General features: G+C 43.6%; 1 protein-coding gene across 1 annotated transcript in view; it reads left to right on the forward strand.

The window, feature by feature from the left end:
• The first annotated feature begins 669 nt into the window (after positions 1-669).
• LOC146516152 (sodium/potassium/calcium exchanger 3-like) overlaps positions 670-24,680 on the forward strand; it is an 88,182-nt gene continuing 64,171 nt past the window's right edge. Inside the window, exons 1-2 of the mRNA XM_085162034.1 lie at positions 670-3,045; positions 10,221-10,352. Coding sequence (XP_085018160.1) covers positions 2,841-3,045; positions 10,221-10,352 — 337 coding nt within the window. The 5' untranslated portion in view covers positions 670-2,840. The remainder of the gene's footprint in view (positions 3,046-10,220; positions 10,353-24,680) is intronic.

Genomic DNA, 24,680 nt, shown 5'->3' on the forward strand with positions numbered 1-24,680 from the left:
AATGCAAACAGCAGGAATGCTTGGCCTTATTTCTACTTTCAGCATCACCACCTGGCCTCTGTACTGTCCCAACTTTAGCTTTCTTCTTTTTTTGGTTGGCTATTCCTGGCCAACCATACCCCTCTCATCCCTTTCCTTCTGATTTGAGATTGCGGTGGAGAGGAAGAGGAGCTGCTGCATCCTGGATATGGGAGCTATCGGAGAGGGAAGACATGACCCAGATATGTCTGCTAGCTAGCTACCTAGCCGTGGTGTTTCAAACTGTGCTAGAACTGCAGCTTTCCTCTGCAGTGACTGCATTGTGATCCCAATGCCAGAGGAAGGAGGAGGTAGGCTGTGTGGGTTATTGACCAGGGGAGGGCTGGTGCAGGACAGATGTCTCGCTGTGGGGAATCACCTGTTTGCGTGTGTGGATGTGGACGTCCTGAGCTGCTGGGCAGGGCAGTGGGTGCGGTGTGAGGCGGACATGGGAAACTGGGTTAAATTCCAGGCATTCTCCTACATCTGAAGCCGCACTGTTTCTGGTTTGTCTTTTCTACAACTTATCTTACATCTTGTGTGTGTGAGCGAGTCCTTTGCCAAGCCTACTGGCTATGGAAAAACAATTTAACTGGATTTAATTTGTTGCCCCCCTCCTCCTTCTCCCCACCCACTCCTCCTCCTTCCTCTTCCCTCCTTCCCCACAGTTATTTCTTACGTCTGGGAGGTTGGGGGAATTCAGCTTGTTTAGTAACTCCGTGCCGAGTCTGATGTAGTTTCGGAGGTTAGACAGGCCCGGTTTCATGGCAGCTTAAAGGCCTCGAATCATGTCGGCATCATCACGACACGAGAGAGTAAACAATTCCCAATTGATTTAGAAGAATGTTTTCCAGGACACATCAGAAGCCGATCTAGAGTGTCGCTCGTATCCTGGTTGCCTTTAGATCACTCTGGGCTCTTTGCTCTAAAGGGTTAATAAGGCACAATGAAACCAGTTGCCTAGAGCCCTGACCACTTTTTTCCATTCTTGCTGGAAAGTTTCCAGTGCTATTTATATGAAACCTCAGGCCCCACAATCAAGAAACCCACTTGGCCGGGATCGAGTATTATCCATTATCCCGAAGTTCAGCTTCACTCAAAGAGTGCTGCATTAAAAAACCATCAGAAATGGCAGAGACATGCTGGAATCGGTGGTCCGTATCATCTCTGTGGACACAGAACAATCTGCAGCGAACAAGTAGGCAACGTGTACAAGCAGGCACCGGAGAAATCAATCCACATGACCTAACGACCGTTGTGTAACTAAAGAAAATATTACAGCACATCTAATCTGCCCCGGGTCTGATAGATGATGTGTAGTAAAAGACCAGATATGTGAAGAGAACCGAACTGTTTTTTTTTTATTATTTTCAAATCCATGTTCAGAGGGGCCAGTGTTTAGTTTTGACCATAATATCATCATATTTTAAAGTAAGATTAATACCGGTATTATTTACAGAAGCCTTGAAGGCGTAGCCAAAGTGTTTGGCTCTGTGTGAGTGAGTGGTTTTAGTGAAAACTACAACTTAAGAACTCTATGCTACTATTATTGTTCAATTTTCTGTGAGTACAAGCTGTTTAATGTGGTCTTATTAAAACACAATCCCAGGAGAGGGCACAACTGAAGCCATCAAACATCTGCAGCTTATCAGGAGACACAAATACACAAATACAGTGCATGGTTGCTCTTTGATTCAAACTTTAATAAAGGTTTATAATAAAAGAAGATGGATTTGCCTTTCCTTGTTTCTGTCACATATTCACTGTTACAACACTGTACATGTATGTACTGTATCTGAACATGTTAAACGTGGTAAACATGTCCAAAGTTAAAATAAATGTGTGGCTCAGAGGATGAAATTTGGGTCAATTTTGCGCTGTCTTCTTTTTATGAGGGGCAGCCAATCAGAAGACAGTTGGGTTGCAGGGGGAGGAGCCAAACTGAATGTTAGCTAGCATCCTTGTATCCAGGGGTGAGGTATAAAATATGAATCCCTGTACAGTTACTATAGATGCCAAAAAGAAAAAACACACCTTTAAAACAGGTGATGAATTCTGTGGTAAAGTCGGGGATTTAACACGCGAGTCCGTGGGGACCCACTCACTTTCAGCCGGCCTCATGTGGCCGCCAGAGGACCTGCAGCCTTGGTGGCCACTGCCTGTTTTCCACTTAGATCATTAGTTCAGGCTGCAGGATACACACCTGCAGTGTGTGTCGGCTCCTGGACAGATGTGCATCTATCTCGTGGGCGTAACTTTTACAGTGGGCGTGTCCGGATGTCAGCTGCTGAATTCATGGTAACTGTGACATCTTTGATATTGAACACATTTGAGACAAAAAGAATGCGTTAAGGATCCAGTTTACTCACAAATATCGAGCCTGTGCTCATAAAAAAGGTTAATTTTTCTTTTTCGTATGTTTTTCACACAATCAGGATAAAAGCTGATTTTGGACCGAGTGTCAGTGCCGTCACTGCGCCCCCTCCTCTTCCTCCTCCTCCTCCTCTCAGCAGACGGACGCATCCATGGAGATCCTGTGCAGCCTTCCTCAGCGTTACCACTTCCAAAACCACATTCCAACATGACATAAGAAGACAGACCGGCTTTTCTAAGCAGCAGCTCGAAGCCTTTTGGTCCGTTTCTTTCTTTCCTTTCTTTTTCTTTTTCTCAGCATCCCATTAGCGGTGCCAATCTTAACTTTCTGCCCGCTTCCCCTCTCACTTCTTTACCCGTCTCCGGGAGAGAAGTCAGTTCCCCGGGAATTAAAGGAGGTCGTTGGGTTTTCTTCTTCTCCTTTTCGCTTCTTTTTTGGTACTTCTTGGATGCGCATGGATGTGGCAGCAGCGGAAGCGGGGACGTCTCTGCCGGGTATCCGACTCCGGAATCGGGCGAAGCAAGTGATGCCGAATCAGAAGAAGGTGAAAGCGCGGCGGAAACGGCGAAAGGAGCTGGTTTTAATCCAGATCTGCTTGTTCGGCGGTTTGCTCCTGGTCGTTAAAGGGTTTTCCTCCTTAGCGGAAAATTCAGGTGAGAAATCAGCGTTTGCGGAATTCGCCCTCAGCGATACAGCCTTCTCTTTTACTTCCTCCACGTGTTTGCCTTTTATTTCCTCCCCCTTTCTCCATCTAACACAGAATTTAAACACGGCATCGCGGAAATTGTAGAAATGTACAGTGTTGTAAATATTGTGTGTTTTTACAAAACAGACACTTTATTGATGGCTGCATTCCGTTTGATCAACAATCAGGAAACGAGGGGTGAATGAGTAGAGAAGTGAAACCTGCTAATAACTAATAATGATACAAGAAACAGAGAAGTAGAAATAACTGTAATGTTCAAATGTCGAATTGCTCCATGTTGTTAATATTCCTCTAACTGTACCCAAACGTCATCACCCATGCGCTACAGTGCCCTATAATGCGCACTCGTGTGCGCTTCAACTATGGGAAACTATCCATGGCTGAGGAATGCAGAGGATCCTGCGTGTTCAGGTGTTTCAGCTGCAGACAGGGAAATGAGGGCAGCGAGCCCCAGGGTATACAAGCCCGCCTGCACCTCTCCAGGTTACTGCAAATGGTTATCAATCAGCCAGCCATTCCTCATTACAGACTCTGCGGTGGAGACGTTAGAAGAAGAGTCGCATGAAATAAAAGCACAGGAAGAAAGACGCATTCATATGTAAAAGTGTGCAGCGTCTCTACGGCTCAGTTTGGTAACATGTGGCACCAAATCTTAAACTTGATAACCTCACAATTAAAGAACAGCCTGGAAATAAAATGATTAAAACTGCTTTAACTTCTGCAGCTACAAAGCGCTGAACCACCCCAGTCTCTTCAGTAAAAATCTCATTACAAGTATCATACTTGGAGTCTTTGGAAACTTGCGCATATATCAAGTTAGCTTTAACTCACACACACAAAGATTCTTATGAAACACTTCAAAACAGGGAAATCTGAGACGCCTCCTTTTGTTCTGCAAATCATGACAATACTTTTACAGGTATTTTATGTGATATCAGCTTGCACACAATAAACAGTCTGCATACATAATATGGTTCACTGGAATATTACTGGATGTGGTTTGATTTCTTTTTGCTGAAATGATTTGCAGCAGCAGAACATCTGCACGCCTCGACTTGATGCCTGCATGTTCCTCCTCCTCTGTTTTTGTCTGTGTGACTCAGCTAAAGTGAGAAGTATTTATCACTTTCTGTGGACAGAAGGTCCTCGTGAATATTCATACGCTCGTGATTTGTGCATCATCGGTCCTTCCTCCCCACTGTTTTCCAGCAAAAGCAGCTCTGCGAGAACAAGAGGCGACGCGTTTAATGCATCTACCCTGTCCTGTTGTGTTCATGTTAACTCTTAATCAGCGCACTGGAATATCAATTAAAGTTGATTATTTATGATGCGCCTAATGAAGTTCTGCCAATTTAAGCTTGGTGTTGTGGCTCCGCAAGTGGAGCACCCACCGCATTAATCATTCCCGCGCTTCCCTTCTTATCCCTCTCCTTCTTCTTCTTCTCCCGGTGCAAGATGGTAAAAGATACGGAGGGTGGGAGAAGGATTGCACCGCTGACACGCACACCTCAGTGCTGCTGTGGCTGCTGCTGTGTGGTGTGGTGAAGGTGAGGCTAAGCGAGGAGTTCGGCCAGGCCCCGAGGACGTTTGTGCTTTTTAATTCTTTTCCAATCTTCCTCTTTTGCCAGACTTGTGGTTGGCAGGGTGGAAAGGCCATAGTGCTTCTGCTGAGCTCTGTGAAGTATGAAATTAATTCATTGGTGTTGCTGCTTTCTTGAAGAATGTGCAGATGTAGCCACAGTGGGATCCCCCACATTGTGCACTGTTGCTCCACCCGCCCAGAGGATTTAGTTTTGGAAAATCATGAAATTCCCCTTCAATGTATGATTTGTGGGAGATAAAGGGTAGAGGTGGAGGAGAAGGAGGAAGCACCAAATTGACACATCTGTGGAGCTCTGCTCCAGCTGTTGGCTATCCTAACATTACATAAAGAATCAAACTTTAATGTGGCAAAGAATGCAGAACAGGGCATTAAAAATAAATCAAAATGCTCGACATGCACTTTGCTATCTGCAACATCTCTGCTAAACTAACAGCTTAAAGGCATACAGCCGAGTCCATGTATGTAAATGGAAATAAGGAAAGTTTTAGGATTTAGATCCAGAGCAGGATGATGATCAACGGTGAGCACGCCATCTTTACAAAATGATGTCAGTGAAAATGAAAGGATGTGTCCGTGAGGTCTCAGAGGATTGCTTCTAAACCACTTCTGAGGAGAAAACAAGCAAATTTCACAGCATTTCTTGGTGGATAGTGGAGAAAAGTCTTCTTTACTGATAAATTAAACTTAGATATTAGTGTCAGTGTGATAGAGGTGTATGTAGGGAGACTAGCAGGAGATACCAGTGGATTAAACCCCAAGTAACCAGTGTTGGGCAAGTTACTTTGAAAAAGCAATTAATTATAGTTACTAGTTATTTCTTCAAAAAAAAAAAAGTAACTGAGTTACAAGATTCTAAAAGTAATTAATTACTTGAAAAGTAACTATTGCGTTACTTTAAAAAAATGTTTAACCCTCTGGGGTCCAGGGTATAAATGGCCATTTTTAACTACTTCTGAATTGCACCTCTATATTTCACCTTTAAAAACTATTTCCTTTGCCTTGTTTGGTCTCATCCTTTTCAGCACAACCTCACGTGTCTGAATTTACAGTTATGTTTTCATTTTGACAAACTGTATTACCACAATTGATCTAAAATCAGACAAAAAACATAAAATCAGAGTAGAAAAAGTTATATTTTTTTACTGTAACAACCACAAACATTTTTATTGAATCATATTTTATCACTTTAAATGCAAATATAAATTGTCAATTTTAAAATCATACGCACAAGTTTTGCAAACAACAAATTTATTTGCAGCCATTTACCTTTTACCCTCTTTTTTTCTTATATCAGCTGTTCTGCATTAAATAAGATGCAACACAAATTATTTGTGCCACTCCAAAAACATAATTTCTGTCCACTATAAAGGAAACATCACAGCCTGATACCTGCAGGTCTGACAGCAGCAGGTGTATCACTCCTGTTTCTACCTGGAGACAGCAGTCGCCTCATTGTTCTGACACACAACACAAAGCTATCCGCTACACTACACGCTAACTACACAAGACAACACATTAACTACACACTCCAAACACGCTAAACGTCACAAATCTCTCACATCTCAAAACTCTCTCCATCACTCTTAAAACTTCCCCCTCTTCCTAAGCAACCAAATGTCATGTTGCCATATCATTTTTTGATTGGTCGACATGGTGCATTTTTCCACCAACACGAACGGGCTGTTTTTCGTTTTGCTTTATTATTTTTTGCTCATAAGCAGAGAGGTCTCACTGCGCTGTCCTTAGACGTTAAACGTGGCAAAACTATTGAGGAAATAACGCCGCGTATATCTTGTTTATCATGACTCTGGTCTTAGTGGCCTATCAACACAATTTAAAAACTGGTATATATCACCTTGTTGCTTTGTCATCTTGAAGTGGTCATGTGATTGGCTTACCACGACTACTTTATTCATCGTCAGTCAAACAGCAGCACTCATGCGATTGTTTTGCTCCCTAAGCTCCAGGCGTTGTGGGAAAAAGTGATCATTGACAGAAAGTGATTGCGGTAAACTGAAGACAGCTTCAACCGTCTGTTTGTTGAAAAATAGTAACGCGACCGCACCGCATTTTCTTGTTAGTAACTGTAACGGCGTTGTAACGATAGAAATAGTAATTAGTTAGATTACTTGTTACTGAAAAAAGTAACGCAATTAGTAACGCCGTTACTTGTAACGCTGTTACAGTGGGGCAAAAAAGTATTTAGTCAGCCACCGATTGTGCAAGTTCCCCCACTTAAAATGATGACAGAGATCAGTAATTTGCACCAGAGGTACACTTCAACTGTGAGAGACAGAATGTGAAAAAAAAATCCATGAATTCACATGGTAGGATTTGTAAAGAATTTATTCGTAAATCAGGGTGGAAAATAAGTATTTGGTCACCTCAAACAAGGAAAATCCCTGGCTCTCACAGACCTGTAACGTCTTCTGTAAGAAGCTTTTCTGTCCCCCACTCGTTACCTGTATGAATGGCACCTGTTTGACCTCATCATCTGTATAAAAGACACCTGTCCACAGCCTCAACCAGTCAGACTCCAAACTCCGCCATGGCCAAGACCAAAGAGCTTTCGAAGGACACCAGGAAAAGAATTGTAGACCTGCACCAGACTGGGAAGAGTGAATCTACAATAGGCAAGCAGCTTGGTGTGAAAAAATCAACTGTGGGAGCAATCATCAGAAAATGGAAGACATACAAGACCACTGATAATCTCCCTCGATCTGGGGCTCCACGCAAGATCTCATCCCGTGGGGTCAAAATGATCATGAGAACGGTGAGCAAAGACCCCAGAACCACACGGGGGGACCTGGTGAATGACCTGCAGAGAGCTGGGACCAAAGTAACAAAGGTCACCATCAGTAACACACTACAACGGCAGGGAATCAAATCCCGCAGTGCCAGACGTGTTCCGCTGCTGAAGCCAGTGCATGTCCAGGCCCGTCTGAAGTTTGCCAGAGAGCACATGGATGATACAGCAGAGGATTGGGAGAATGTCATGTGGTCAGATGAAACCAAAGTAGAACTTTTTGGTATAAACTCAACTCGTCATGTTTGGAGGAAGAAGAATACTGAGTTGCATCCCAAGAACACCATACCTACTGTGAAGCATGGGGGTGGAAACATCATGCTATGGGGCTGTTTTTCTGCCAAGGGGACAGGACGACTGATCCGTGTTAAGGACAGAATGAATGGGGCCAAGTATCGTGAGATTTTGAGCCAAAACCTCCTTCCATCAGTGAGAACTTTGAAGATGAAACGAGGCTGGGTCTTCCAACATGACAATGATCCAAAACACACCGCCCGGGCAACAAAGGAGTGGCTCCGTAAGAAGCATTTGAAAGTCCTGGAGTGGCCTAGCCAGTCTCCAGACCTCAACCCCATAGAAAATCTGTGGCGGGAGTTGAAAGTCCGTGTTGCTCGGCGACAGCCCCAAAACATCACTGCTCTTGAGAAGATCTGCATGGAGGAATGGGCCAAAATACCAGCTACTGTGTGTGCAAACCTGGTAAAGACCTATAGTAAACGTTTGACCTCTGTTATTGCCAACAAAGGTTATGTTACAAAGTATTGAGTTGTATTTTTGTTATTGACCAAATACTTATTTTCCACCCTGATTTACGAATAAATTCTTTACAAATCCTACCATGTGAATTCATGGATTTTTTTTTCACATTCTGTCTCTCACAGTTGAAGTGTACCTCTGGTGCAAATTACTGACCTCTGTCATCATTTTAAGTGGGGGAACTTGCACAATCGGTGGCTGACTAAATACTTTTTTGCCCCACTGTATTCCCATCACTGCCAGTAACACATGTGCCTGACCAAGGAGAAGCGGCACTTCAGAGACATGCTCAATCCTTAGATCTGCATCTTTATGGACAAGTAAAAGATTCCTGACAGGAGAGAAGCTTCCCGGAGCAATGTCTGATGATGGGATAACAGTTATCAGTTCATAAAATGGAATCCATTCAGCTCGAGTGATGACGCTTTTAAAGGAAAAATGGGAAGAAAAAATAAAAGTTTTGTATATTTTCCAGTGATTTAACATGCCAATCAAATTCTAAAGCCAGTTATCAGCTGTAATGAAAGAAATACTCATAAAATAAGGAACCTTAATGTAGATTTACTGGTATAATAATTGTGTCCTGATAGATTCAACTGGATACAGGGATAGAGGGAGTCTTCTTCACACAAAGGTTAACCTTGGAGTTCCACAGGGTTCAGTTCTGGGACCACTGCTGTTTACATTAAACATGCTTCCCTTGGGTAATGTTATTTGGGGGAAAAGCTGCACGTCTTACCAGTCACAGAGGCCTCTAATTCCTATTTTTCCGATTTTCCTCTACTTTTCTATTTCTAAATTCAGACAAACTGAGGTTTTTGTATGTGGCTTTTAAAATCCTACAAACATGGTGTCTGGATGGCATTACCTTGGCCTCCAGTAACACTGTGAGGAATCTTGGAGTCCAGGATACGTCCATCAACACACGCATTAAACAAATATGTAGGACCGCTTTCTTCCATCTGCTCAACGTTGCTAAAATTAGAAACATCCTGTCTTAGAGTGATGCTGAAAATCTAGTTTTGTATGTTTGTTTCTTCCACACTGAGCTTTTATTTTCTTTTTTTGTTCCATCCACCTATTGTGCAAATAATTAAAGAATGCATGTAAGTGTTGGACTTGGAACTTTAGTGTGGTTCTTTAATTTAGAACCTAGATGTGTTAGACTTAATGTGATTACAGTTTGGGAAATGTTACACCAAAGACTGCTTATACCCCACTTTCACTCCCAGCACCAGGCTAATGGGTTAAACAGCACTTTATGTGGCGGAGACGCTGCACAAATGCAGAAATGGAGTGAAAGTGGGTACAGAGAGGATACAGACTGGAGACAGACACGACAACAACACGATCTCCCATTGACTCCTATACCCACATTTGCATTATCAGTTAACCAGAAAGCGTGTCTGTGGACTGTGGAGACCATGCAGACTCCACACCAAGGTTATAATAGTTAAATAACATGAAACTAGAAAACTAAAGCTAAACGTGAGAGAATCTTTTTAATTACCTGAAATAAAAGTGAAATGAAATGTAAGAAAACAGTAAAAGTAACAAAAAAATATTTTACACTAAGCTAAAATTTGTCAACATGGCCTGCATGAAGATGCTTTGGTGCACTTGTTTCAAAACTATAAGAGCTCACTTTGCAAAATCAACATTTTATGCAGTTTTTTTACTCCAGCCATGTCCAGTATATGTTCAAGCCTGTCTTATGTTTTTGCATGCAGCTGCCTGCATCTATATCCCCCATTTTTACATTGTAGCACCTTCTAATATGTGTCAAATGGACATCTTAGAGTCTGACTAGCACCTTAAACAACCTTAAACAGTATATTATACAATGAACTTCAAGGTTTTCTAGAAGCAGCTAAATTTCTTTAGCGACAAAAGTTCAGTAATTTGTATCTGGATGTTGCACTGAACCCTCCCATCACTCTCTTTTGTCTCCATTCAGGTTTTGATGTCTCCAGCCACAGCGGCGAGGACCAGGAGAGGTGGATCGGAAGGAGGCTGCTGCAGGACACGGACAACAACAGCAGCGAGGAGACAGATTTACAAAAAGGAACAAAGAACTGCACTCCTCCAGGTAAGACAAGATGAAAGAAAGAGGACACCCAAGTGCGCCCCCCCCCCCCCCTCTCTCCCCGCTTTCTTCTTCCCCAGAACAAAGAGAGGGAGACCAAACCATCCTCACCACTCCCTGTCCCTTCTGCCCACCCCCACATTTTGACTTCCTAATGCAGGGTAACCCAAATTGTGAGGTCAGATGATTTCCCACGAGCGCACGCAGCAGCAGGCGGTGACATTCTGGCTGAATCAGCGGTTTTCACACTCAGCTTTCGTCACATTTTTTTAGGATCCTGCAGATTTCATTCTCACTCCCTGCACCTAGCTTCCCCTCTCTGTCTCACACCGACTCTCCGTCGTTCTTTCCCTTCTTTTTCCCCCTCACATTTTTTTTCCTGGCAGATTTTAAAAGGCAGAAAAAAAACCCTGTTTCCACGGCAACCTGTTTGTCCCGTCATCGTCGAACATGTGAGGATGGTTCGTTTGTGAAGTTTCAAGTCACTTTTACAAGGCTAGAAATCAGCCACATGTAATTAGTTTTTCGGCATCACATTAAACTGATTGGAGAAACTAAAGTAGCTGAAAAACTGCAGTTCCTCTAATGGCCACTTGAGGCCGACTCTAACAGTGTGACAGCTGTATCTCACCCATTTAAGACCACAATGAACCCGTACGTAGATGTTGTTGACACAAACTCTGCTTTTTGGAGTCACTGAAGAGGGTTTGTGATGTTGGTGCCTTTTAGATATTTATTAACATGACAAGTAAAATGGCTTTTTGTGCAGTGCAGACTGTCCAAGAAGTCTGTGATCCTGTTTTGGTGAGTGAAATTCTACTGTTTTAATTGTCCATTAGCAGGTATCTGTGTGATTCACATATACGGTCTATGGACAAGTCGACAGCTTTCATGTGCGACCATGACAACCTGCTAGCGACTAAGGACTAATCACAAGGAGGGTGTTGGTATGACACTGTATACCTCCTTGCAACCAATTTCATGTTAGAGACTGGCAGCAACCTCCAGCAGCTGGTCAGGTGATACACATGTTTCTCTAGTGGCCGGTGGTTTCCAGGGGGTCCCTGACCAGTCTCTAGGACTGTGTAACGGGACCTTAACACCCTTTTTTTACCATACAGGGGATAAATATTTCTATATCTAAGCTAAAGAATTAAAGCTTTGGGGCGACCGTGGCTCAGGGGGTTGGGAAGCGTATCTGTAACCGGAAGGTTGCTGGTTCGATCCCCAGTTGCTGTGTCCTTGGGCAAGACACTTCACCTACCGCCTACTGGTGATCTTCACCTACCGCCTACTGGTGATCTTCACCTACCGCTGGTGATGGCCAGAGGGGCCGATGGCGCGATATGGCAGCCTCGCTTCTGTCAGACTGCCCCAGGGCAGCTGTGGCTACAACCGTAGCTTGCCTCCACCAGTGTGTGAATGTGAGAGTGAATGAATAATGGCATTGTAAATGCATTTAATTTAATAATTTAATTGCATTTAATTGTAAATGCATCCATTTAATAATGGATTGGATTGGATTGGATATAAATCCAATCCAATCCATTATTAAAGCTAAAAGTCTGAGGCATGGAAACATTGACGAAAGGTGGATGGTGACACAGATGGCAGTAGCTGCTAGCTGTCTGCTAGGTTTTACCTCAGCTACTTGGAGTCACCGAACCAGATCTGTGGACTGTGTTTGTGCTGTTGGTGCCTTTTGAATCATTTTGCAGGCATGTGGCTTCCTGTCAGGTTAGTTATATCAGAAATATGTTCTCCAACAATGCTAGCAATTAGACTGTTTTTATCCAACAAACTGTCTAATGAAGCGTGCAACACTGCAGCATCCAGCATGCTAAAAATGGGAATTTGACTACAGCCATCTTTCATATACAGTCTGTGGGTGTAATGCATCCTTAGACAACCTTGTAGTCTCACCATCAGCTTCTCTGTTGCTATTTTTAAAAGTAAATGGACTGAAATGAGACGTTCGGTGCTGCTATAAGTGATGTGGAGAAAGGTGACATTTGTCTCTTACCTTGAGCAGAGACGATTGTCCTCTCTTCAGAGGGTGAGGCGGTCCTTGGTGAGCTCGTTAAGCAAAATGGCCATCATCAATCTCCTTTCTCACCCTCTCAAGGTCGTCGTTGTCATCTATAAAGAGAGCCGAGGTCAAGGTTCAACTTATTCCCTTCTCTTGCTGATTATACTGTAGCTGTTCTCCTCTCTCTGCTAAATTTAAAGCTCACGCTCCGGTGGCTTCAGCCCCCAGATTCCTCCTGAGGACAGCAAGGTTTTTGCTAAATAACCTCTATTTTATGAAAGTCTCGCGCCATTCTAGTCATTTCTGCTTGAATCTGGATTAAGACACATTTGGCGTTCTCGTATGAGAACTTGTTGAGTCATCCTACATCTGACCTCTGAGTGGAAATTGTTGGCGTGTTTTTGGAAAGTGCAGGATGTGTAGAAGAAGTGGATTTTATGATGTATTTTATGTAGATCAGTGACATAGTAAGTAGGGATATGAAGGAGACTTATTTAGTGCGCTGTCATGGATGAAGCTGTAGTTTGTGTCCAATCGCAGACCTGCTATTATTGTTCACTGTAGTTTTTTTCCAATCATAAGGAATCTCCAAAGAGGACACACCATTTTATTAGCGATGGGGCGTCGTGCTGTACCTGTAATGTATGTGAAAATAGTCCGCTGACGGATAAGACGTCTGGCGAATGGCCTCAAGAGTTCACGAGGCTAGCAGTTCATGGTTGCATTAGCATGAAAAACCAGAATCTTCGCCAACTACCGGTGTTAATTCACACTCTAGGAAATGAAAACAGCACGTTTTGATGAATAGAAGAATGCAGGACATTAACGAGAGAAAGCCAGCACTCCTTTCCTGGTCTCGATTCCACCCAGATAGCAGACAGTTATGTTGTTAGCCACTTCTGGCACTTATAAATCTGTTACATTAGAAAATTGTTCTGCAGCCCAGATGTGGCTGCTACAATACACCTGACATCTGGCCCATGTTGGGTGGACCTGTGGATGAGGTAAGCCAGCCAGACACATGACTCAAAGTAGTTTGTAAAGGCCCATAGATAAGTATAACTAACTATATCTGCAGGCAGTGCTTGGGCCAAAAAGCCCATAGCTATCTTAATGGATTGGATTTATATAGCGCTTTACAATGCCACTATTCATTCACACACTGGTGGAGGCAGCTACAGTTGTAGCCACAGCTGCCCTGGGGCAGACTTACAGAAGCGAGGCTGCCATATCGCGCCATCGGCCCCTCTGGCCAGATGGCGAGAGGGGCCGATGGCGCCAGTAGGCGGTGTTGGCCAGAGGGACACAACGACCAGGACAGAGAGTCCGGGAATCGAACCGGCGACCTTCCGGTTACAGATACGCTTCCCAACCACGGTCGCCCCAAGTACTAAGGAGGAGGTGATCACAACCACTCAAGATAATGTTTGTGATTCCAAGTGCCTATCAGAAGCAGCTCATATACAGTACATATACATTACTGCTCACCTAGCATGGGCATTCTGGTGGTGGGGGGTAAATAGTCCCAGGAAACAGGATTTCAGTGCAGATGTGAGGTCTCTAATCAGTTCTTATACCAAGCACTTTCTTAAAATGCTTGGTACATCCTTCTCATTCTGTTGTTATACTCCACACCTGAGCCAGTCGTAATAGTGACAGAGCCCGGTCCAGGATCTGAACACAGCTAGTTAGTTAGCTTGAACATGTTGCCATAACTCCACCACCATTACGTCTCCCTTGACTGATCTCGTTGGCCCTACTAAGGAGTTGAAGCAGCACTCCAGATGTTAGCAGGCCTTCCAAACTGGGAAATCTGTCTCATGCTGCTCACCCATTCTTTCTGCTGTTTGTCTTCTGATCCAGGAAGACCGTTTAACTTTCTGCTTTTCCTTCAGAACAAATATAGCACCATTAACGAAGAAACCCTAGCATTGCACTGTGCAGCATTTTGATTTGTACAGTGCTGCGCACACCTCTTTTTCTTCACATTTCCTTGGAAAATATTAAATGAGTGCTGCAGTTTCTTCAACACGGTGTGAACTCTCTTGGGCAGCTCTTGTGATTTCTGTTAGTAGTCTTCAGGAATAGTTCTCCGGGTTTCTTGAAATCTCTTCTTTGAATTCTTTATCTTCTGTCAGGATGATTCAACACTTCGCTTCAATAATGTTAATGTCCGGGCTCTGGGGAAGTTTTTTTCTGTCAGTGCGTTTGGGATCCATCAGCCAGCTTTGATTTTAAGTCTAGTTCTTATGTCGTTTGGGATACCTCCGGCTTTTCTCCGTTTCCTTTCCTGAAAAATGGCTTCTTGAAAGCCACCCTGTCATTGATAATTGATTTCTGATGAGTCTCTATTGAACAGTAGACGTATCAGTAGCTCGATTTGCTGCTATTTCTCCAGAAGATGGCTTTCAGATATTGTTGATCTGTAGTAGTTAGTTTTTAGACTTGATGCGTCTTCTTTTGTAGGCCACTTGTCCAATTAGACATTTTTTGTGATGTTTATGTGTGGACACAAAACTGATTCATCCCCTGAGTTGTGAGCCTTTGTTATGCTTGAATCATTCCTAGGTCAGTGTTAAGTGAAAAAGCCCTCTGAAAATGGTCAGGTGCAAAGAGTTGAGGGGAAATGAGTGAAAAAGTAGACAATGTCTAAAGAAAAGATCTTCAGAAAGCTGAAAAACTATTGTTCAAGACCAGTTTAAGAAATAAAGAAAGTCTGGCTCCTTGGAATTAAAATATAAAGTTGTGAACAGGGGTGCAAAATACAGTATGTTAGCTCCTCTTTGCAACCTGTTGTTGTTTAACAGAGATTAGTGTGCTGCATCAACATTATCCCAAATTACAACTTAGGCTACGTTCGCACTGCAGGCGAAAGCGCATCAAATCCAACTTTTTTGACCCTGTGCAACCCATATCCATCATGGTGTGACAGTGTGAATGGCACAAATCCGATATTTTCAAATCCGATCTGGGTCACTTTCGTATGTGGTCCTGAATCCGATACATATCCGATGTTTTAGAAAGCGACTGCTGTTTGATGGTCATGTCGCATTAAATCCGTCTTTTACGTCACCGACACAAGACAGACGCCAATTATCGGATGATCTGATATCATCGTGTTGGTGTTGTTCCCAGATCATCATGAAAATGTTGTTCCAGGTTCAACATTGCAAGTGACCAATCACATTATTGTGACGTTATTCTTTTGCGCACCAACCCATTCGTGCATTTATGAAATTCCAATGTTGCAAGGACAATATCAATTCTGCTTAACGTTTATTAAAGGGTTAGGGTCAGGGTTAGGGTCCGTTGATCGGCGGACAAAGGCGGTTTCTCGCAGCTTAAGTCCAGTTTTTTGTTTTACGCCGGTTTTTCCCGAAGTCGCAAAAGTATGACATCACAACATTCTGATTGGTCACTTGCAATGTTGATCCTGGAACAACCTTTAGTATGATTATCTGGGAACAACACCAACACGAGGAAATGCACTCAGTTCCTTGTCTCCGGGTAAAGTTCCTGTGGTGGAAACTGGGCTCTTCATAACTTGCATAGTCTCACATCAAAAGCAAAAATTTCCGCATTTCTGAGGATGAAAAGCAGCTGGTGTTTCCACCCATGTCATTGTGCAACTTTTAATTTACTATCGGGACTGTTTTTATTAACTTCCACTCAAACGGCTAATCAAGTGATCAGCTGGTTTCGTGTGGGATCGTGTAGCAGCTTGCACATGCATTTGTGCACAGCAGAGTGTGTGTGTGAGTTATTTCCACAGCTTGCCACGGTGTACAGCACAAGGCTGGCTGATGAGGAAGCATCCCAACATGAGCTCTGTGTTTTGGGAGGATGCAGCTCGGCAGAGGCGCTGACTGATTGTTGCCTGAAATTAGAGACCTGCTGATCAAGTGCTCGAAAGATGATGGAGAGAGAGCGAGAGACAGCGAGAGAGGCCCTCATTTGCTAATTTTCCCCTTCCAGCCACACACGAAACAAGCGATCATACCCGTCATTACTTCTCTCTTCGTGATTTTAATTACGAGGACCCCGCTGCTTCTTTTTATTTCAGGCACTTGTTTATGCCTTCTTTCCATCACCACGCCATTTTTTAGTCAAGGGGGAAAAGAAAGGGAAGCACAGCCAGTTGCTGGTAGTAACGTTTGAGAATAATGTGTCACCTCTGGTAATTATTTCTTTGCCCGTTTGATCTTTTTGCCCATGCTCTGAAAATATCAAGGAGGGTTCGCCTAGAAAATGCCTGTAGAGAGGTGGCTGCGTGTTTGCTGTGTAGGTGAGAACGAGCAGTCTTATTCAGAATGAGCCCTCTCTGTGCGGCTCCTGACCTTCCTTTTATTATGAAAAACAAGAGTGTTTCATTTTGGTGACTTTGCTGCCCAGATCCAGCCCTTCCATGCATGAATAATGACAGCCAGTCATTGCTGAGTCACTATTTGATTCAAACTAGTCTCAAACTTGCTTCTTGTTTTGGAGGACGTATTTAATGGCCATGGACTGCATATAAAAGATGAGTCATCGCGGCCAGCAGGGATCTATGGGAAACCAGGTTTACTGCTCACTCCAATCTGAGGGCCTCAGGAAACAATTTCCTGATGAGTTTCTGCTTGTCTCCCATCTTACTGATTAAGACTTTTCGACCTCTTTCTCTTCACATTTGGTTTCCAAACATCACAACAAAAAAAGCTTAGCTCAATGCTGTAAGCAGGACCTTAGTAACCAATGGCTTATATGGGGTTGTGAAGGTAGCAGTCAAAGCTGATGTCCAGACATCCCTCAGCCACTTTTTCCAGCTCTTCTAGGGCAACACAAAGACATTCCCAAACCAGCCGAGAAACATAATCTCTCCAGTAGGGGTGGGCGATAGAAACGATATACGATAGAAACGATATAAATTTGGCCAATGATAGAGATTTTGACTATACCGCTCTATCGCGATAGCGCATGTTGATGATGTCATCAAGCTGCGCCTGTTTTGGTCGAAAGCATGGCAGTGGCTACAACCATTATCATCTGCAAATTATGGCGGGCGACAGTCATAACAAAGAGATGAAGCACTTTTGAAATATGGGGAAAGCCAAAAACTGCGCTTCCTCCACTTCCGTAACATTGATTCATTAATGTTGAATTCACTCGCAGCTGCTCTATTCCCATGTTGTTGCAGTATATTAATAACTAACCTCGTATTTAGGGTTGCCAACCGTCCCTTAAAAAACGGAATCGTCCCGTATTTAGAAACAAAAGTACACGTCCCGTATTGAGCTAATAAGGGACGCACTTTGTCCCGTAATACAGTGAGAATCAAAAGTAGTCTATAAGTTTTTTTTTTTTTTTTTTTTTTTTTTTTTTTTTTTTTTTGTTTTTTGTTTTCCGCCTGTCCCATTTGGTTCTTTAGCCGTCAGAATTGTTGTCTGAAGACCAACAAGGATACCCAATGGATTTATTTTGCCAAATGGATCATCATGGCATTGCCGTATTGGTCCATTTGATCGACCTTTGTTTTTATTATTTATTTTATTTTCAGTTGTTACAGACGGGACAGACATGAGTGAGGGATAGGAAAGGGAGAAAGAAAGAGGAAGGAAAAGAAAAACAGAAGGGGAGAGGGACAGTGAGAAAGGGGGGAAGAAAAAATATCTCCGGGATCACCTGTTGAGAGAAAAAGAATAGAAAACAAGCAAAAAAAAAAACAAAACAATGCAACATACTATACACAACACCATCGCATTAATCTAGCTAAGTGAAAACAGCAGTAAATACTAAATATTGAATGTTGTTGTGCAGCACGCAGGACAGACAGCGCACAATGTGCTTTGAAGTAGCAGCCAAGAAAGGTGTGATTTAAGTCTACGAATAGTGAACACCCATGTGCACACCTGTGTGGATCGGCGCGCTTGTATTCAAATGGTTTCCCCATGTAATGGTCTGCTAGAGGATGTAGAGAGCCATAGCCCCGTCCCCCAGGGCATGAAGCAGGCATGGAGGAGATCCAGGCCCCAGACATCCAGAGGCCCCAGAGTGCAAGAGCCCAAGGAGGACCACCGGAGGGGCATCCGTGCCACCTTCATGGGAAGGGCTGAGGATCCCCAGATGAGGGGTCACCCAGTAGCCACCGGGCAGAAGCTAGAGGGGGCTGCACCGGCGTGCCCGCCGGCTCTGCCGGCAGCCAGCTGTGCCAGAGTGAACCGAGCCACAGGCACAGAGGCCGGAGGCCCGAGGGCCCCCCGCGCCCCGGAAGAGGCCTGACCGAGCAGCAGGCGCCAGGCCCCGCCAAGTAGTCACCGGGAGTGAGCTGGTACATACCTGAGCGCCCAGCCCCGGACACCAAGAACCACCAACGCACCGACCCCTGAGGGCATCAGTCACCGGCAGGGAGTGTGGTGAGGGGAGATAGGCCTCCACACTTTGGAGGGCCTTGGAGTTCCCAGAGAGGTGAAGTCTAAGACCCGACCTGACATATAGACACAGACAAACAGGCACACACAGACACAGACATGCATTCCCACCCTCATGCACACATATACAAACACTCAGCACTCACCCAACGCAGGAATAAACGTAAATGGACATGTACACACAATCACACTCCCCAAACATACTCTATATCCCGGGTCCAGGTATCCTCACCCCCAGAGATGGAAACGGCACCCAGACCCAAGAGATGTTACCCTTCCCTCCGGGGTGGAGGCAAGCAGACCGCCCCAGGCTCCGCAGCAGCAGGGAGGCCAATCGGACAGCCAGCATCTCTTCCCAGCCCCCCCGCCCCGATGGCTAGCAGAGAACAGGGGTGTGTTAAGACCCCATACCTCCCTCCTCCCGCTCAAGTGTAGTGTTGCTGCGTGTTGCTCTAAAGTGTATTTAAAACAAGGGAGAGCATGGTGCTGCTGCCAGAGAGCAGCAGGTGATAGCACGGCCCCTCCCGAGAACCCTCAATGTCTACATGGATTTAAAATTGAGAGGTGGGCACCGGCGCCAGAGGCAGGTTTGAATACACAGACCGTCTACTGGACGCCGTTAACGTGCCCACCCTCAAGGCCCTATATATATATATATATGTGTGTGTTATGAGAGTGTAAGTAATGTGGATGTCTAAGTTGTGAGATAAAATTGAGGCACAGGTGGCCAGAAGAGGACAGAGGGGGGGGGAATGTCTCCCCTGCACCCTGGTGACACACCCGCACCCCAAAGCCCTACCTGTGTGGGTGGGTGTGGTGGAGCGTGAAGAGGGAGGCAGACGGGGATGGGGAGGAAAAGAAGGGAGGGGAGGGTGTCCCTCCCTAGGGCCAGCTCCCCCGCTGACCCCAATATGCACCCCCGTCCTCTGGTATCCACCAAGGCAAGGGAGCCCAGGCCCATCCAGACCGGGGCCTACGGCAGCAACACCGCCAAGCCCCACAGGACCCGGGGCAGCCCACTCTACCCCACCGCAGAGGAAACTGTACCCACCCCAACATTCAATCATCTCCCAGACTACACAAGACACAGACACCCAGGTTAAGTTTATTCTCCACCTCTCCTATGTCTCTCCCCCACCTGCAGAGTGGACTCCTGCAAAGATGGAACAACCTCCCTGCCAGTTCAAGAGCCCCCCGGTTAGGCCGATGCACAAGAGGCCCCCTGCGCCAGGGCTGAGCCCCCGTGCACCCACCCGCCCACAACCTCGGCGACACACCGACGAGGACCGAAGCCCCCAAGGCCCAGCCAGAGCCCCAGCACGGAGGCGAAGCACCCCCGAACCCCAAACCCCCACGCCCGCCCCGGATCCACTCAGGGGCAGCCAGGCCACCAGGCCAGTAACCTACGTCCGCCAGCACAGACCATCCTCCAGCCCCGCTGCACGCGGCCACGAGGAGAACAACCTCTGAGAGCGACCAGAGCCACTAACCAGGTTATGAACACAACCCCCGGGTTAAGCCCTCCAGGGATAACGTCTCTAGGGGTCCTCCAGGTGCCCTAAGCCCATCCCAACCTCCACATCAACCACAATAGCCAAGGCGGGACCAAACCACGACCCCCCACCCCCGCTAGGTGATGGAGCCGATCAAAGGAGCCCAGAGGGATTGATCTAATGTGGTGGCAGAGGCTATATCGAGACTAATGTGATCTATTAGATAGTTTCTGTATTGGCTAGAATTAAGATTATTTTTATTTTTCCAGTTCATGAGGACCGTTTTCTTGGCGATGCATAGGGCAATAAAAACCATGTGGACTGTATTAATTTCTGTAGTGACATCATCCAAATTTCCCAACAAGCATACTAAAGGGGAGGTTGGAATTTTACATTTCAGACACTTTGATAAGTCCTCACATATCTCGTGCCAAAACTTCTGCACTGGTGGACAGAACCAAAGAGCGTGGATGTAACTGTCTGGTGTATTGCCTTGACAGTGTGAGCAGTTGTTGGCGGATGTAAAGCCCATCTTAAACATTCGATGACCTGTATAGTGCACTCTATGCAGTATTTTGTATTGTATTAATTGCAGATTGGGATTTTTAATAGATTTAAAGGTTTTTAAGCAAATCTGAGACCAGACGTTTTGGTCTAAGCTGACTGATAAATCTGCTTCCCACTTTGCAATAGGAAGGGATATTGATTCATCTATTTTAGAAAGTGTTCTGTATATTTTAGATAATAGTTTGGGGGATTTAAGAGTAAGAAATTGAACCACACTTGGTGGTGTTTGTAATTCAACTTGACTGAGGTTAAATTTCTTTTTTACTATGGATTTAATTTGTTGATATTCTAAAAATCTTTTCTTGTTGATCCCATATTGTGTAACTAGTCTGTCAAATGGAATAAATTCTGTTCCCTCTAATATATGTTCTAAGTATTTAATTCCTTTACAACTCCATTCTGGGAAATTAATCATATTTTTGTTTTGTAATATGTCAGGGTTATTCCAGATAGGTGTACGTTTGCATGGGATTAATGAAGACTCCGTTATTTTTAGAAACTCCCACCATGCTGACAGAGAAAAGCTGATGTTGATGCTTTTAAAGCATTCATGTCTTTTGATGTTTGAGCTAATAAATGGTAGGTCTGAAATCTCTAGATCATTGCATAGTGCCTGTTCAACATCTAGCCAGGGCTCATCTAAGAGGGTACATTTTAACCATTCTGAGATGAACTGAAGCCTGTTGGCTAAGAAGTATTGGTGAAAATTAGGCAGATCTAGTCCTCCTCTATCCTTGGTTCTTTGTAGCGTTTTTAAGCTGATGCGCGGGGGTTTATCTTTCCAAAGGAATTTAGAAATATGTGAATCCAGAGATCTGAACCAATCTTGTGATGGTTTGTTAGGGATCATTAAAAATAAGTAATTTATTTTTGGCAAGATCATCATTTTTATAGTGGCGACCCTTCCCATGAGTGATATGGGTAGAGATTTCCATCTAGTCAGATCGCCTTCTACTTTCTTTAGAAGTGGGATGTGGTTTAATTTAATTAAGTCTGAAAGCTTAGGAGAAACAATAATACCTAAATATTTAATATTTCCAGATTGTAGTGGGGCAGAAGATGAATTGTGGAAGGAGCAGTTAATGGGAAGAACTGTAGATTTTGGCCAGTTAATTGAATAGTCTGAAACTCTTGAAAACCAGTTTATTAGAGTAATTACCTCAGAGAGGTTGATTTGTGAGTTTTGCAGAAAAAGCAACACATCATCTGCATAGAGACTGATTTTATGTTCTACGTTATTACATTTTATGCCCTTAATTGTTGTAGCCTGTCTAAGTGCTGCTGCTAGAGGTTCGATAAAAATTGCAAAAAGTGAAGGGGAGAGTGGGCATCCCTGTCTGGTGCCCCTCAGGAGACAAAAGCTGGAGGATGTCTGGTCATTTGTTCTGATACGAGCTGTTGGGGAATTGTATAATATTCTTATCCAATTTATGAAAGAGTTTCCAAAACCAAATTTGTGTAAAGTTGCAAATAAAAATTTCCAGTTAACTCTGTCAAATGCTTTTTCTGCATCTAGAGATAATATTATGGTTTCAATGTTTTTATTGTATGAGTAGTCTATTAAATTAAGAAATCTACGAGTATTTGTTGAGGAGTGCCGACCTTTTATGAAACCAGTTTGGTCAGGATGAATTAAGAGGGGGGTTATTTTCTCTAATCTCTTTGAGAGAGCTTTGCAGATTATTTTAAGGTCTACATTTATAAGGGATATTGGACGATAACTTGAGGGAAATAAAGGGTCTTTTCCTGGTTTTAGCAGGAGACTAATGTTAGCAGAATTCATATTTGGTGGTAGTCTGCCATTTTTCTTGATTTCCTGCAACATTCCATGGAATACTGGTGCCAAAATTGTCCAGAATTCTTTGTAGAATTCTGCAGGAAAGCCGTCTGGACCTGGAGCTTTATTAATGGGCATACTTATCAGGGCTTCCTGGAGTTCACCTGGCGTCAGTGGCGAATCCAGTGCCATTGCTTGACTGTCTAGTAATTTTGGAAGAGTTACGTTGTCAAGAAACAAATCAATTTCATTTTTAGACGGGTTTATTTGTGGTGAATATAAAGTTTCATAGAAATCCCTAAAAATCTTGTTTATTCTTCCAGGGTCATATATTGTGTTCCCTGATAAATCTTTAGTGGCACATATAGTTGTTTTTTCTTTATTTATTTTTAACTGGTTTGCTAGAAATCGACCTGGTTTGTTACTGTGTTCAAAATTCTGCAAGCGAAGTCTTTGTACAAGGAATTGTGTTTTTCTATTAATAATTTCATTTAATTCTAGTTTTGTTTTGCATATTTTGTTCATTATTTCTTGATCTTGGTGGAACGCGTAGGCTTCTTCTAAGGATTTGATGGTTTTTTCTAATTCCTGAATATTTTTGTTTTCTTCTTTCTTTTTGTGTGATGAGAAAGAAATTATTTTACCTCTCATCACAGCTTTTCCTGCTTCCCATAGAACAGAAGCAGATGTTCCGGGAGTGTCATTAAAGTCTAAATATGAAGTCCATTCCTTTTTAAAATATTTAATAAAGTCTTCATCTTTAAGTAGTGATGTGTTAAATCTCCAGTTTTTACTTGGCGTAGTATTATTCTTGTGTATTAGTGTTAAAGATACAGGAGCATGATCGCTGACAGCTATAGGGTGAATCTCAGTGTCTGAAATGTCACTCAGCAGTGAGCTGCTGACCAAAAAATAATCCAGACGAGAGTAGGAGTGATGAACATGTGAGAAGAAAGTATATTCCTTACTGTTGGGGTGAAGGGAGCGCCATGCATCGCAAAGGCCATAGTCGCTCATATACTGTTTGATTATATTTGTGGATTGCCAATTGCGCTGAGTTCCTGTTGTGTTGAGCCTATCCATTTCTTCATTTAGTCCAAGGTTGAGGTCGCCTCCAAGAATGAGTGTGCAATCAAGGTGTTCAGAGAGTGCACTAAAAAATCCGTGGAAGAATGAGGGTTCATCAACATTTGGACCATATATACTTACAATACATAGTTTTTTGTTCAATATTGATAGTTTAATAATTAGAAATCTACCCTCTGGATCCATAACTGTATCAAGTACTGTAAAATTAACATTTTTATGTATTAAAATTGCTACTCCTCTTTGTCTAGAATTATAACAAGCTGCAAACACATTAGGAAACTCAGGTGTTTTAAGTTCGTTTAAACCTGTAACAGGTCTGTGAGTTTCTTGTAATAAAACAACATCTGCCTGTAGTTTTTTAAGCTGGTTAAATATCTTTAACCTCTTTCCTCTGGTGCCAGCCCCATTTACATTCCATGTGACAAACCTCAGCATGCCCATAATTGTGTGTGTATGTCTAATGATGTAAGCTGGGTGTTCCGTTTAGACGGGTGGAGAAAATGTGGAAACATCACTTGTTTGTAAATAGAAAGAGAAAAAAGTGTGGTGATAGGCTCCATAAGTCTGACTATGTGTGTGACTATTCACTAATATGAACAAGCGTGGCTTGCGTATGTGTCCTGTAAGTCTGTGCTTGCTGTGAGGCTGTTGTAAATGTGCTGCCGTTGAGCGTGTGTGTTTGCGTGATCGTGGTGCGAATATATGGAGAAATAGAGGGTGTTGTTTGTAGGTGAGTGGGGAAGTAGGTGATCACAGCAGTGAAAGACAAGAGAAAGAAAGAAACCACATAAAGTGTGAGCGACAACAAAAAAAAGAAAAGAAACGGAAACATTCCAATTAAAGTAATGACGGAGGGTGACGGTGTTATATCTGCTATGACATCATACTGATATTACTAGGTTCAACCCATGTTAAAGGAGAAAGTGTGAATGAATAAGAAAAGAGTGTAGCGGGTTCTTATCTGGAGTGCAG

This window comes from Neolamprologus multifasciatus, chromosome 6 (genome assembly GCF_963576455.1).
Source record: "Neolamprologus multifasciatus chromosome 6, fNeoMul1.2, whole genome shotgun sequence".
Classification (NCBI taxonomy): domain Eukaryota; kingdom Metazoa; phylum Chordata; class Actinopteri; order Cichliformes; family Cichlidae; genus Neolamprologus; species Neolamprologus multifasciatus.